The sequence below is a fragment of the Leptonychotes weddellii genome, chromosome 7 (genome assembly GCF_054177405.1).
Source record: "Leptonychotes weddellii isolate Sample4059 chromosome 7, ASM5417740v2, whole genome shotgun sequence".
Classification (NCBI taxonomy): Eukaryota; Metazoa; Chordata; class Mammalia; order Carnivora; family Phocidae; genus Leptonychotes; species Leptonychotes weddellii.
In genome coordinates this window covers 25,502,628-25,518,810 of record NC_138375.1, presented here as the reverse complement: position 1 = coordinate 25,518,810, position 16,183 = coordinate 25,502,628, and the positions used below count along the sequence as shown (strand labels likewise).

Genomic DNA, 16,183 nt, shown 5'->3' with positions numbered 1-16,183 from the left:
GGCTTATTAATGTACCACAATCACTCCTTTGCTTAAAATCTTTCTGTAGGTCCCTGCTGCCCTCCAAATCTATTCCAGAGGCCATAACATGGTATTTAAAACTAACTGGCCACAACTTACTTCCCTATAATGTCTTGTCTTTCCCAGTCTCGAACTATTTACTTCAAACAAACTGATCTCCTCACTGTTAGGTGAGTATGTGTTGCATTTTCTAGCCTGTGTTCATAGGCAGTTCCTCCTTTGAACCATTTCTCATCTACACATCGTGGATTAACATACCTCACAGGGCGGTTATAAGGATAAACTGAAATGATTCATTTTAAAAACCCAGCACCAAGCTTAGCACACAGTAGATACTCACATTGCCAACCTGGAGAGTTCCTCTTATTCCCCCCAATCCAGCCTGGAGCCATAACTGCCTAATCTGAACTCCTCTGGCTCTCATTCACTTCGCTATAAAATTAATAATTATTGTATTTCTTGAATGAGAAAAATTCAAATGAGTCTTCCTTATCTCAATTAGATTATAAGTTGCTGCAGCGTTAGAAGCATTTCTTGGGGTTTTGCTTTCAGGGCAGCATCCTCCATAGAGAATAAGAGCTCCAAAATTATTATTTGAGGTCTTTAAATTGAAAAACAATATGAAAAGGGAAGAAACTTCAACTCGGCTCTTCTAAATCCCTAATTGTGTAAAACTGAGATTCTGATTTTTGGATTAAAAGTTATGACTTAATTTCTTTCTGTTAGAACTCATATTAAACAATAGAATCTCCTTCTCGCCTGTGTAACCTCTCCTTTCTCATTGCCTTCCTATCCAGCACTGACCAGCCTTTGGATTCCTCCTCCTGAAACATAAAACAAGGAAGGGCACTGGCCTGTGACCACACAGTTAGGGTGTCTCTGCTCTATAACGTGTCCCTTGGCTTTTCCAAGAATCTAACTTTTCCCTGAATTCCCCGCAGGGAATAGAACCTGACCTGTATTCACATCTGCATGAGTGAAGTCAAGGCTGGTAAAGTGGGGGAAGTGAAATATACGAATGTATATCACGAAACATATCTTCATCTTGCTGTATGTTTTCTTATGTAGACAAGTAGTATTTATTAGACGTTAAAAAAACATTTCTATATAATTCTTTATATACTTCTATCTGATAAAGAATATATTAATAGATTAAAAAATACATACTTAATAGCATTTACCAAGATGTTAACTAGCAACATGTCAGAAATGCTCTTTCCTTTCTTCAGCAACTTTTCTGATTTTGCACCAAGCCGAGCACGCACAGTCAGCTGTGAAAATAAACAATGAATGGTAGAGTGCAGCTAATTTAAAAGTCAGAATCTGATACCTGGGGGGAAAAAATTAAATGGGCATGTTCTCTGGTGAAGACACTGATCATCTGGCGCAATTCTGGAGGCAGCCAAGCATTTAGGGGAAATGTGTATGCAGATTTTGAGGCTCCTCTGTTGTGGCTCTCTCCTTTCCAAGATCTTCCTCTCAATTTTCAGCTGCTCTGACATCCCCAACCTTCATTTCCTAATACTTTCAATCGAAGCTATTGAAGATTTCTGATTGAGTTCTAGTCACTCTCATGCTGCGCAGACATGATGTGCCTCTGGGATAACCTGTACGAGCATGGCTCTTGCCCAGGTAAGTTCCCTTCATTCAATGATCCAATTTCATACAATTTCTGCTGGTTGGTGCTGCTTGTCTGTCTGCTGCTTTGTTTTTTATGGTCTGCTTTTGGCCTTCAAATAATTCGCTTTTCTATCTTGTCCAGCATTTATGTTATCTGAAGAAAGGCTAGTCCAAGAAAGCTGCTCTATCAACAGGAAATTCCCTAGAGCTTATTCTTAAATCAGCCACCAGTGAGTATTTTGTAAGTTAAATGATATTAGATCCTAGGACCCTGGGATTCCCTCTCTCCCAACAGGAATGCTCTTACACTGTTGGTGGGAATGCAAACTGGTGCAGCCACTAGGAAAACAGTACGGAGGTTCCTCAAAAAGTTAAAAATAGAACTACCCTATGACCCAGCAATTACACTACTAGGTATTTATCCAAAGGATACAAACATAGTGATTCAAAGGGGCACATGCACCCCAATGTTAAGAGCAGCAATGTCCACAATAGCCAAGATATGGAAAGAAACCAGATGTCCATCAACAGATGAATGGATAAAGAAGATGTGGTATATAGAGGGTATTATGCTAAGTGAAATAAGTCAGCAAGAGAAAGACAAATACAACATGATTTCACTCATATGTGAAATTAAAGAAACAAAACAGATGAACATAGGGGAAAGGAAGGAAAAATAAAATAAGATGAGAACAGAGAGGGAGGCAAACCATAAAAGACTCTTAACTATAGGAAACAAACTGAGGGTTGCTGGAGGGGATTGGGTGGGGGGATGGGATAACTGGATAATGGGCATTAAGGAGAGCACTTGATGGGACACCTGGGTGGTTCGGTTGGTTAAGTATCTGCCTTAGGCTCAGGTCATGATCCCAGGGTCCTAGGATCGAGTCCTGCATCTTTCAGGGGTTACTACGAAATTCTGTAGAGTCACCACTAAGTCTAAGGAGAAATTCTGGAAAAAAAATTATTTAAAGGTAAAGAGAGTAGGAAAGGAAATAAAAGTAATAAATTAAGTGGTAAAGAAAAATACATAAATATAAACCTGACATAAGACTAAAATTTTAAAAAAGCACGTATATACCTTGTTACCTGGCAAAACTGAATAGCAATTTCCACCACTTTAGAGATAAAGAATTTAAAGAAAATTAAGTTCTGGCAAAACTGAATAGCAATTTCCACCACTTTAGGGATAAAGAATTTAAAGAAAATTAAGTAACTTAGATTTAGCTAATATTTTACCATCATATTTACTTTAAGTAGGCTCCAAGCCCAGCGTGGAGCCCAACGTGGGGCTTGAACTCATGACCCTGACATTAAGACTTGGACATTTAACCGACTGAGCCACCCAGGTGCCCCAACATCACATTTACTTTAAAACAAAGAGAGGCACATTGCTATATCATTCCTTTTGAAGACATATCAAGAAACTATGAATCATGACCTATTTCAATATACTAGTAGCTAAAATCAGGTTAGTACTTACTTCAGAGAATCTATCACTTGATTTGACTTCTTCAACATTTATAGTTTTATTTGTATCGGTACCTATTAACAGAAAAAGTGGTAAGAACAAACTCCAGTATTTACCACTAAAACCATATTAATATTTGATCACCTATGGCTTTGGACAGATGGGTTATTGGGTCCAGCCATGCCTGAGATGCTCAGAGGAAGGATCACCACAGCACGGCTTCACCTTTCTTCCACCACATTAAAATCCAGCCATTATGTGGCTTGGCGTTTTCTACTTCCTTCCTTCCATTATGGCTCACCGATAATTGTATCATTAGAAGTACTTAAATACAGTTTAGGTTTTCTTTTCAGAAAACTAGCCAAGTTTCTCAAGAAAATCTGTTGAAATGTTAATTCATTAATTTTTATTTTCCTAAACTATCAAGTTATAGGTAATAAACATGTGTAAAAGTAGAAAATTCTAGAAATCAGAAGGGTTGTTCGTTAAAATCTTCAGAAAAAAGCAAGTTTTCAGAGTCCATTTATAATTAACTGGACTTCTGTAATAAAATATGTCATACAATACTTAAAATAGTTTAGAAGTCAATTAAAATTATCTTGTATGAAACACATAACTAAAATAAGGGACAGATTATGCCCTTTTACAAGATGGAAAACTCAGCTGCTCTAGGAGACCCGCACGCTCACCACACTGTTCAGGGGTGATGGTGATAATGACGTTGGCACAGGGGGATCTGAACTTTATGCTAGAATATGAGGAAACTATTAAATACGGCAAGCCTTCACTAGCATAGCTAGAAAAGACATTTAAGATTTAACATTGTTTTCCTTCACTGTTTCTAAAAAGCATCTGAAAGACTAGAACCCAGATCCCAAGTGAGATAACTTTTCATTAGCTTTGGAGGATTTGGTTCTATTTATGTGCCTTGCTCAAGGCTGGGAATAAACTTAACTTTATCTAGGGAACCACTCTTCAGGTGGGTGCAAGAGACCAGACCCTGCAGCCTCCCTCAACACAGTGAACAGCACAGCAGCACGCGGGGAGCCCCAACAGTACCACTCACCCACATCTGCACAGGCAAGAAGAAACAATAAAATACCGTCTCCCTGCAAAGCCAGGAAGAGGGAGGATTTCTCCTGACTGTTACCATAAGCACAACAAAACTGAGCAACTGCTTGAAGGAGTGTAGAAAGATTCCTTCTTAATATTCATCTCTTATCCCTAGCTGTAGACAAAGGTTAGGGACTTCTGTGTTTATCTTGCTCTCTCTGTTAAATGGCCAGGTAGACAACTATGTAAAACTCCCCCTTCTTTCCCTGAAAGCAAGTTTGTGCTCACATACACCTGTACTAACTATTTATCTGTCCGCCTATCTAATGTAATGTAAATAATGGGTGATTTGTTTTGACATCTCACTTACTAAGTATAGTTTTATCTTCTGTTTCTGGCAATGCTTCCTCTGAAGCTGGATAAGGTGAAGACACATTCTGCAGATCCTTTGGGGAGAAAACACACACAAACACACACACATACAGGAATTGTAACATTGTTATATTTCAATAATATTTAACATTTTATTTCTACAAGTAAGGTTTACACTATCTTATCAATAACATTGGTATTAAGAAGAACTGAATGATTTCTGAAAACAAGTAAAATTTGATGACTATTCTTACAGAAATAGTAACCTATGATGTACTCTGTCTTTCAAATGACCTTTAATTCTATGTAAAATACAGCAACTGCTATTTTTAAAATACAGTGAAACCTGAGAAAGAGGTAGATTTTATGGAAAACCATTTTAGAAAGAACAATCCTGGAGGTGTCAGTCATAGCCATAAGGGAATAAAGAAAAAACATGTACATGATCTATCATCCAATTGATTGAAATACAGAATGAGAGGCAGTCCACACTTCTCCCAGTTATTCTTTTTTTTTTAGATTTTATTTACTTATTGGACAAGGAGAGAGAAAGGGAGAGCCCACACAAGCAGGGGGAACAGCAGAGGGAGAGGGAGAAGCAGACTCTCCACTGAACAGAGAGCCCCATGTGGGGCTCGATCCCAGGACCCTGGGATCATGACCTGAGCCGAAGGAAGATGCTTAACCAACTGAGCGACTGAGCCACCCAGGTGCCCCTTCTCCCAGTTATTTTCATAATTTGTAGTTAAATGGTATTTATCTTGCAGCCCATGCAAATGATCTGGATTAGATTCTCTGCTAATTTATTCAATTGCAGAGACAACATAAAGCAGGAGAAAGAATGCTGGATTTAGAATCTGGGTTTCCACTCAAAACACTCATCAACAAGCCTTCTGACCCCGAGCAAACCAATTCATACTTAGGACCTCTACTGTCTCCGTTTTAAAATGGTGCTGGACCGCATCATGATTCTCAAGGTGGGGCCACATTTTCATATTTTCTGCCTTAGGATCTTCATGCAATAATGTAGCAAGATGCAATATTGATGGGAATGTGACACAGGTAAACCACAAGGAAGACCTCTCCCTTCTCCACCACCCCTCTCCTCGCAGATCACATTCAGCCATCCAACTGTTTTTTTATATGGTCCCTGGGCATCCCTCTGCGGAATAGCACTGTGAGCCAGGGGACCAAGCTTGGCATCCCCCTCTGCCCCTTCTCTGCTCTGCTCCAGCATCTGCCTCAGCCACTGCCCAAAGCCGGCACTGGTCTTTAACTATGCAATGGATACTCTGCCATTGGCCACTGCAATTTCACAATTTCAGTGATGAAATATCACTCCAGGAGCTAATGACTTGGTGAAGTCCCCCCTCCAACACTCATACCCCACCCTCCTCCAATCCCTTGCAATTCAGCCCCTTCACCCCCTTACCAGTCCTACCAGCCTGTGGCTCTTTCTTTAGGAGACTGTCTCCAGCTGATGGTAACTGGGCACGAAGTGGGCCAACCACCCTGGATGACCCACCAGGCAAACTAGGGGACGGCAGGGAGGAATTTTCTTTCTTGTTATTATAAATACACACATAGTAACCTTGATTTTGCCTCTTGGTCCACAAAATCTAAAATATTTTCTCTCTGGGCCTTTACAGAAAACGTTGCTAACCTCTGGTCTAGAAGATCTCTTAGATTCTATTCAGCTTCAAATCTCTAGACTATGAGGAGCAGAAAAGAAAACTAAAGTCACACTTGCCTGGATTTCTTTGCTCTTCTCTTGCAGAACTGGTGGAGTCTTTTCTTCAGCTTCTTTCTCAATTGGTAGAGCCTCACTGATTTTTTCATTGTCATGAAATGCTTTGATAGCTTCTTGGACAAGAGTGTCAATAGAAAGTATCTGAATAGGAAAGTCTAAAGTGCAAAAGACAATTTTATTAATATCTTTTCATTTAGGAAATTGACATAATTATCCTTCTGTGCTGGCTTCATCCAATAACACTGTCTCTAGGGCCTCCTACAACTGTCTTTTGGATCAAGCCACTTATTTTTTTTTTATTGTAGTAAAATTCACATAACATAAATCTAACCATTTTAACCATTGTAAATGATACACCTCAATGGTATTTACGTCATTCATGTTGTCCAACCATCAGCACTATCTTGTTCCAAAAAATTTTCATCACCAAAAGAGAAAACCCTGTACCCATTAAGCATTCACTCCTTATCTCTCTATCCCTGTCCCTATAACCACTAAGTTGTCTTCTGTTTCTATGGATTTGCCTATTCTGGACATTTCATATAAATGGAATCATACAATATGTGGCCTTTTGTGTCTCATTTCTTTCATTCAGCATTGTGTTTTCGAGGTTCATCCACGTTGCAGCTCATATCAGTACCTCACTCCTTTTTTATGGCTGAGTAATATTTCATTATATAGATTAATACCACTTTTATTATCCATTCATCAGATGACAGGCATTTAGATTTTGTCCCCACATTCTGGCTACTATTAATAGTGCTGCTATGAATATTCCTGCACAAGATTTCTTTTGAACACCTGTTTTCACTCCTTTGAGGGTATATATCCCCTAATGGAATTGTTGGGGCCATCTTTGTTTAATTTACTGAGGAACCACCAAACTGCTTTCCATAGTGGTGACACCATTTTACATTCCCACCAGCAACATATGTATGAGGGTTCCAACCAACACTTCCTCACCAACACTTGTTATTTTCCTTTTTTTTATTTACACCTATCCTAGTGGGTGTGGAGTGGTACCTCATTGTGCCTTTGTCAAGCTGCTTTTCAAGGAGGTCCTTTTAACATCTCAATAATGATCTACCCTTGTCTGTCTTGGAATAGTTTAAAATGGACTAGTCTCTACAAATTGTGTTTTCCAGTGAAAACAGTAAAAAATAAGTATAACTGAATAAAAACTAATTAAACAGATGGAAACCTGGGCTTCTAAGTGAATGAGCTTCAAAAGAAAAAGCCAAAGGTTCATAAAAAGACAGAACTCAATGGATGTGAAGAATTAATATGTTCATAATTTTAAGTGGATTTCTTTTGTATTTGTTATAAATTATTAATTTCCCCCTTCATTGGTAGGTAAATAAAATCTATGAGGAAAGTTTATAACTTGTTATTTCTCAAGACTATGCACACCATTATATAGCATATTCATATATCCAGGTTTGCTTGGGACAGTGCCAGTTTATGACTCTTAAATCCTAAAAGTGTCTGCCTTGGACAAGTAATTATATGATCACTGTATTATAAAATTTTTGATGACAGAGTTTCCCAACATATCAGTAGATTCTTATGTATGTTGTCTACAGACATAGCCATTTGCAACTACAGTCAATGCAAATAGAATCCAATAAGTGGAAAAAAAAGAAGAAATTCTACCTTTTTGTAGAGCCTTTAGAGCAGTGGTTTTTCCACTAAATGTTTTCCCCAGTAAGCACCCTTTAATAGTAAATGAAGGTAATTCTGATACTGTTGATTTGACTTGAGGAGGATGAGATTTTTCAACTAATCTGTGAATCACGTGACCCAATATGCTATTGTTGGAGGGTGGTAAATTTTCTACCATTTCTTCTGGTAAGGCCCACTCTCCCACCATGTTCTGCAAAATAACAATGAAACAAACAAAACAGAATATTCTTAAAAGTGGGAATTTAGGCATATAAAAATTTTTAATATTGAAAATAAACTCAAATTATAGCAAACAAAAGTAATACTTTAAATAATTATGTTACATAAATGAGTAATAACATAAATAATATGTTCATATTAGAGAGCAGAAAAATGAGCTTCCTATGGAAAAGTAAAAATCCTTAACAGTTTATGAAAGTAGGCATACTGAGTTGAGACAAATTGTAACTCAGGTTGAGCATAAAGACACTTAAATTGAAGCTACCCTCAGTAAATAGATAAAAGAGAATAATAGTTTATCTGCTATCTTATGTAAACACTAAGCTTATTTTAAGATATCTTAATGTAAGAAAGATAAAAGAGAATATTCATGCCTGATATGATGCCCTCTACATCTATTACATTTGACTCCCAGTTTTTTCAGGTTTCTTGCTGAAATGATCAAATAATTACAGGTTTACAAACAAATTACAGACCACATTCTCTGTAATAATCTAGAACTCAATTTTAAAAAGATATGAGAAATATAAATACTTAAAAATTATAAGCATTCTTGTAAAGTAATTCTTGGATTAAAGAAGAAGTTAAAAATATAAATGTACAAAAAGAACATTAAAACAATAGATTAAAAATATGGGATGGGATCCAACTGTACTCAGAGGAAAATTCATAGTCCCATAAAATGCCTGATCTAAAATAAAAAAGAAGGAAAACAAACTAAGCATTAAAATAGGAAAAATAATTTTAAATAAATAAATGAGGAAGGAACTCATAAAAATGGAAATGTTTAGAGAGCAAAACTATCAAGTTACTTTTGATATTGATATTGATTGTATTGATAATATTTCTAGAACTTGTCCAGACTAATCACAATACAGAAATTGCTACTAGTTCTGAATAAAGGTGAAGAATAGCAAGTATCAATTTTGTAACATACTATGAAAGAAACAAGAGATTTTAAGGATACTTAAAAAATTTTTTTTTAATTTTATTATATTTAAATTCAGTTAATTAACATATAGTGCATCATTAGTTTCAGAGGTATAGTTCAGTAATTCATCTGTTGCATATAACACCCAGTGCTCATCACATCCCACATGCCCTCCTTAATGCCCATCACCCAGTTACCCCCTCACCCACCACCCCTCCCACAACCCTCAGTTTGTTTCCTATAGTTAAGAGTCTCTCATGGTTTGTCTCCTTCTCTGACCCATCTTATTTTTTTCCCTCCCTTCCCGTATGATCCTCTGTTTTGTTTCTTAATTTCCATATATGAGTGAAGTCATATGATAATTGTCTTTCTCTGATTGACTTATTTCACTTAGCATAATACCCTCTAGTTCCATCCATGTTGTTGCAAATGGCAAGACTTCATGTTTTGATGGCTGAGTAATATTCCATTGTATATATGTACCACATCTTCTTTATCCATTCATCTGTTGATGAACATCTGGGCTCTTTCCATAGTTTGGCTATTGTGGACACTGCTGCTATAAACATTAGGGTGCAGGTGCCCCTCTGGATCACTTTATTTGTATCCTTTGGGTAAATAGCTAGTAGTGCAATTCCTGGGTTGTAGGGTAGTTCTATTTTTAACTTCTTGAGGAACCTCCATACTGTTTTCCAGAGTGGCTGCACCAGCTTGCATTCCCACCAACGTGTAAGAGGGCTCCCCTTTCTCTGTATCCTTGCCAACATTTGTTGTTTCCTGACTTGTTAATTTTAGCCATTCTGACTGGTGTGAGGTGGTATCTCATTGTGGTTTTGATTTGTATTTCCCTGATGTCAGGTGATGTGGAGCATTTTTTCATGTGTCTGTTGGCCATTTGTATGTCTTCTTTGGAGAAATGTCTGTTCATGTCTTCTGCCCATTTCTTGACTGGATAATTTGGTTTTGGGGTGTTGAATTTGGTAAGTTCTTTATAGATTTTGGATACTAGCCCTTTATCTGATATGTCAACTGCAAATATCTTCTCCCATTCTGTAGGTTGTCTTTTGGTTTTGTCAATTGTTTCCTTTGCTGTGCAAAAGCTTTTTATCTTGATGAAGTCCCAATAGTTCATTTTTGCTTTTGTTTCCCTTGCCTGTGGAAACTTGTCTAGCAAGAAGTTGCTGAGGCTGAGGTCAAAGAGGTTGCTGTCTATGTTCTCCTCCAGGATTTTGATGGATTTCTGTCTCACATTTAGGTCTTTCATCCATTTTGAGTTTATTTTTGTGTATGGTGTAAGAAAGTGGTCCAATTTCATTCTTCTACATGTGGCTGTCCAATTTTCCCAACACCATTTGATGAGGGGACTGTCTTTTTTTCATTGGATATTCTTTCCTGCTTTGTTGAAGATTAGTTGACCATAGAGTAGAGGAGGAGATATTTGAAGATGACATATCAGTCATATACAATATATATATGGAATATATACAATGGAATATTACTCAGCCATCAAAAAATGAAATCTTGCCATTTGCAACGACATGGATGGAACTATAGTGTATTATGCTAAGTGAAATAAGTCAATCAGAGAAAGAAAATTATCACATGGTTTCACTAATATGTGGAATATAAGAAGTAGCACAGAGGATCACAGGGGAAGGGAGGGAAAATTGAATGGAAGAAATCAGAAAGGGAGCAAACCATGAGAGATTACAACTACAGGAAGCAAACTGAGGGTTGTGAGAGGGGAGGTAGGTGGGGTCACTTGGTGACAGGCATTAAGGAGGGCATGTGATGTGATGAGCACTGGGTGTTATATGCAACTGATGAATTACTGAACTCTACATCTGAAACTAATGATGTACTATGTGTTGGCTAATGGAATTTAATTTAAAAAAAGATACAGTAATGAAAAAATGAGTTTCAGAAAGAAAGAAGCTTAGTCAATGCACAAAAATATAAATTCTATAAACAGATCTAAGTATAGTAGGAATTTAGTACATAATAAGGTTTATATTTCAGTCACAGAGAAGGGGATTATTTCATAACTGGTACTGGAATACCTTATGGCCACATATTTGAAAAAAATTAACTTGGATATCCTTATAGTTTTCATGAAAATAGATTCGGGAACCAAGAAATCATGAAGGCACCAAAATCTGGATGAATATTTATATGTTCCAGGATGGTCTTTTTAAGCATGAAAACCATAGAAGAAAAGGCTGATAAATTTAATTATATAAAAATAAAATGTTCTATACATCCCCCCCCACATAAACATACCTACACACAACTTAAAAATAAAGAACAAAAGGAAAGTGTCTGTGAACATATATATGTTTGACAAAGGGTTAAGAGTCTTAGTTTATAAACAGCTCTAAGCAATCAGATAAAGAAAAATATCCCAACAGAAAAAAAAGGCACAAAGAATATGAACAGTCAGTACCCAAAATAGAATAAAATGGTCAATGAGTTTTTGAAGCAATGTTCAAATTCACAGAAATAAAGATATCCAAATAAAACAATGATGCATCATATTTTGCCTAACACAAAAAAATTAGTCATACTTCTCATTCAATACTGGTGGGAGAGTAAATTAACACATTGCTTTATTGTATTTTCTAAAGTGTTCAAAGTTGCTATAACATCACTGTAATAATAATGAAAAATAATAAAAACAATTACAGACACAAAAACAGATAAGATTAGGGTTTAATTTATATACAAATCACTGGAAACTTAAGTAAGATAGTATTTTTCTGAAGTCACTTAAAGATCTTAAAAAATATCTTTGATGCATATAAAAAAATTTAGTAACATAAGTAGGGAACAATTTTATTATATAAATATTCCATCCACAATCTACAAAGACTAGAAATATATGTCACTTATGATCTGTTTTAAGATTATTTGAATTATACTGAACTCTACATCTGAAATTAATGATGTACTAAATGTTGGCCAATTGAATTTAAATTAAAAAAAAAAGATTATTTGGAATTAGTACATGCAACCTATTTATCTAACTATTCAAACTTCAAAACACTCTGATATGTTATTTCAGTGGTCCAGAACATTATGAATTCAAGATATATCAGCTTTTTTAAAAATCATGTTTAAGTCTTCCCCAATTCTTATGATCCGTTTTATTAGCACTTTTTTTATTTTATTTTATCACTTGCCCCCAGTCAACTTATCCCCAACCACCTTAACTTAGTCTTCTTAGTCCAAATAATTGGGACAGAAAAACATGAGCAATATCCACTGGGGGAGAAAATGAGTTTCCTCAACAACACAGGCTTTCATGAAAACCAAAGAGAGAACAAAAACAAAAGACAAAGTTCATTGTATTTCTTCACAAAACATGGGCCAATTTTTCAACTTCTGCTAATCTGAATTGCCTTACCTCCTTTTCTTTTTTAATTTTTTTGAGAAGGAAAGTAATGTCTCTTCTGACTACACATCAGGATATAAATCTTTATATTTGTATACTTATACTAATATATATTCTATGTGACACAGCATAAATATTCATATATGCTAGGTCATATATAAATGTATACATGTTTTTATATATGCTCTGTCACATATTAATAAATACATGCCTATGTTGTTGCATTTCTTTTTCTCAGTATTCTTCCAATATCTATCAATTACCTGACAAAAAAATGTTTGCTCAGAATATAAACTGACAAATTTGATAAGTGCTATAGAAGAGTTGCCTGGTTTGGTGACAGAATTTCTGATATGACAACATTCTGAGGTAAACAAATGCTTTTTGAAACAAATAAACAAAATCCCCCAAAGTATTCATAATAGGTTTTCCTTTAAAACTGGTGGAATTTATTACTAAATAAATATAATTGTATCTGATTATTACTTCTATTCAAACTATCTTTTCTTTGTAAAATTTATTTTGTTTTACTTTAATGTCTTTGGTTTTTCTAACAATTCTGTGCATTGTTCAAAATTAGCTAAATACTAAATTGCTTTCCATAATCATTGATTGAATTAGAATTTATTGCTTGCTTCTGCTTTCATTCATTGGAATCGTTTATACTTCTAAATTAGACAAGTGATTTATGTAATGTGGCCAATCAGAAATGAATCAAATTAAAAAACAAACCAGAGAAATTATGTTATTTTAAAAAAAAGTTTTAACACTGCATCAAAAACTTATGATGTACTATATGCTGGTTAACTGACCATAATAAAAAAAAGAAAAGAAAAAACAAAGAAAGACAACAAAAAAATAATTAAAAAGGCTTTAAGTCCAAGGCCAATTTTAAGTGGAAAGTTTCCAATGTTCTAATGATTTTGTGTGGTGTAGTCATTTAATCTGTTCTAAAGGAACCATTCTGGGACTGAAATCAGATGACCTGGATTCCCATAATAGTTCTGCTACTTACTTGTTTTGTACTCTTGTCAATTCCCTCATCTTTGTGTGATAATAATATCTATCTCACAGGGCTGCTGCAAAGATTGAATGAAAGGCTTGTGTGAGTAGCCTATGTGACTGTGCACTTTAAATGCTTAACTAAGCGGTTCTCAGGCTACTGTTGGAGGCACATAATAGTGTCACACAGGAGGGTTGCCAATAGGAGAAACCACATTCAGCTTGCACCCCAATCTGAGAGGCATGCTTCTTCTCAAAGGGATCAGAATAAAGCCCTGTTCCATCACTGAATTAGTGGTAGAATGTGGCCAAACACAATGGGATAGAATGTTGGCCATGCAGAGAACATTTTCTTTGAATGTTTAGGTTGGGTTAACCTGTGGAGATAAGGGGATCAAGGATTTGGTGGAACACATTTTGCAGAATCATCTTAAAAATACAGTTGATAAAGTTTCTAGTAAAGACCACGAGAGGGTAAGTCAAAGTAATCATCTCAGGTTGGAATAAGAACATGATGAGTGAAAAGGAGGTCAGAAGAACTAGAAAAAGGGAAATTCAGACCAGAATGAAGGTTGCTAGCTTAACTACAATAAGCTAAAGAGATTCATTAGTGAAGAGGAACTAGATTTTTTTTATCAGATCCCTATTTTACATGGTTAGTTATATATAATTATGTTAATTTTATAATAAAATTTTATTAGAGAAAAATCATGTAATAAAATGTATCATTTTTACTCCTTCAGGTATTGTTATAAATAGGTATCTATTAGTTTCAAGACTCTGATGCCTTAGCGTAGGCAATACTAGGTAAGTATCACCTGGTTCAAACTATTGCTTTAATGAGATACTTTATCTGTGTAGATGTGCTCCATGATACTAGCACTTGATTAATGGAAACTGTCATATATATATAATAATAATAATTATTATTATTTTTTTATAGAGAGAGAGCACAAGCAGGCAGAGTGGTAGGCAGAGGGAGAGGGAGAAGCAGGCTCTCTGCCAAGCAGGGAGCCGGATGCGGGGCTCGATCCCAGGACCCCAGGATCATGACCCGAGCTGAAGGCAGCCACTTAACTGACTGAGCCACCCAGGCACCCCTATATATAATAATTATTAATATGTCTTTATCTTAATATTAATATTGTTATTGTCTCTGCATAAATGCCATCAGTATGCATACTTGAGAAGATACAAGACTCAAGATCCACCAACACCTAGGGGTCCACCTCTCCCTGTGAATTCTTATCTACCGACATACAGGGACCATGAAATTACAACAGTGTAAACAGCCTCTGCCCTTGGTTGAAAGTCAAACCTATCTACCAGCACCGTTTTCATTAATTGATTTACACTGACCTTTTTGGAAACTGAATTCTGAATTCCTGGGATCATAGGATCCACCTATTCTTCCTATCTTCACAAATTACATGGATCCAACAAATTGATATCCAGCCTGGATCACCACTCACATGGTTCTCTATATCATGTTGTAGGTACCTCATGGTTACCTAGACTTCTGATTCTGGTTACTTCCAGTCTGTCATATCCTTTTTGTTTCCCAAGCTTTAATGTGTCATTACCCTTCATCCCCCTGTTATTAACCATGGCTAAAAGCAACATGAGCATTTACAGACAGCATCTGCTTGGGAACAGTATGTTGAATGTAGGCTGATGTGCACACTTCAGGGGCAAGCGTGAGATCATCCATGTGTTCCGTTCATTAGATTCCCGCCCTGATTGTCACACTGTCCAAGGGGTTCGATAATGCTGCTGGTGGAGCTGCATAGTTTTCTCGACAAATTGTTTACTCTGTGTACATGATTACCCTTGGACTCAAGCAGATGTACCTCATTCTCATTTCTTGCCACTTTCAAGGATCCAAGTGAGGAAGAGAGCTTCCTCATCTACTCTTTCAAAGAAGAGGCAGGCATGGTTTACTTTGATCAACTTGGATAACCAGAATCTGAGTCTTGGGAGATATTCATCAGTCCATAAAATATGAGTGCCTCTATCTAACACAACATCCAGCTAACAAGCAAACATTGTATTATGCCAGTGCTATTTAGTAGTGACATCCAAATGTGGCTTTTGTAGAATGGTGGTACTAGTCTGAAAGCACACACAATCCAGTGTTTGATCTCATAGATTGTTAGAACTTACCAACATCTGCATGGCCTGAAGTGCCCCATATATTCCCAGTTTGGTAGGCTCTACATGTCTTACAATTCAATTACAGATGCCTTCAAAAAAACAAAAACAAACAAACAAACAAAACAAGACAAATGCCTTTTCTCTTAAGAGATAAGAGTTTCTTAGCATTTGACAAAGTACAGCATCCTTTCTTGATTAAAACTCTTCAGAGTGTAGAGATAGAGGGTACATACCTCAATATCATAAAAGCCATCTATGAAAAACCCACAGTGAATATCATTCTCAATGGGGAAAAACTGAGAGCTTTCCCCCTAAGGTCAGGAATATGGCAGGGATGTCCACTATCACCACTGCTATTCAACATAGTATTACAAATCCTAGCCACAGCAATCAGACAACAAAAAGAAATAAAAGGCGTCCGAACTGGCAAAGAAGAAGTCAAACTCACTCTTTGCATATGATATGATACTTTATGTGGAAAACCCAAAAGACTCCACCCCAAAACTGCTAGAACTC

General features: G+C 36.3%; 1 protein-coding gene across 1 annotated transcript in view; it reads right to left on the bottom strand.

Annotated features, from left to right (window-relative positions):
* SPEF2 (sperm flagellar and cilia associated 2) overlaps positions 1 to 16,183 on the bottom strand; it is a 164,814-nt gene that overhangs the window by 94,784 nt on the left and 53,847 nt on the right. The window contains exons 10-14 of the mRNA XM_081825990.1: positions 7,941 to 8,160; positions 6,288 to 6,442; positions 4,536 to 4,611; positions 3,125 to 3,186; positions 1,189 to 1,292 (exon numbers count right to left, since the gene is read on the bottom strand). Of these exons, the coding sequence (XP_081682116.1) occupies positions 1,189 to 1,292; positions 3,125 to 3,186; positions 4,536 to 4,611; positions 6,288 to 6,442; positions 7,941 to 8,160 (617 nt within the window). The remainder of the gene's footprint in view (positions 1 to 1,188; positions 1,293 to 3,124; positions 3,187 to 4,535; positions 4,612 to 6,287; positions 6,443 to 7,940; positions 8,161 to 16,183) is intronic.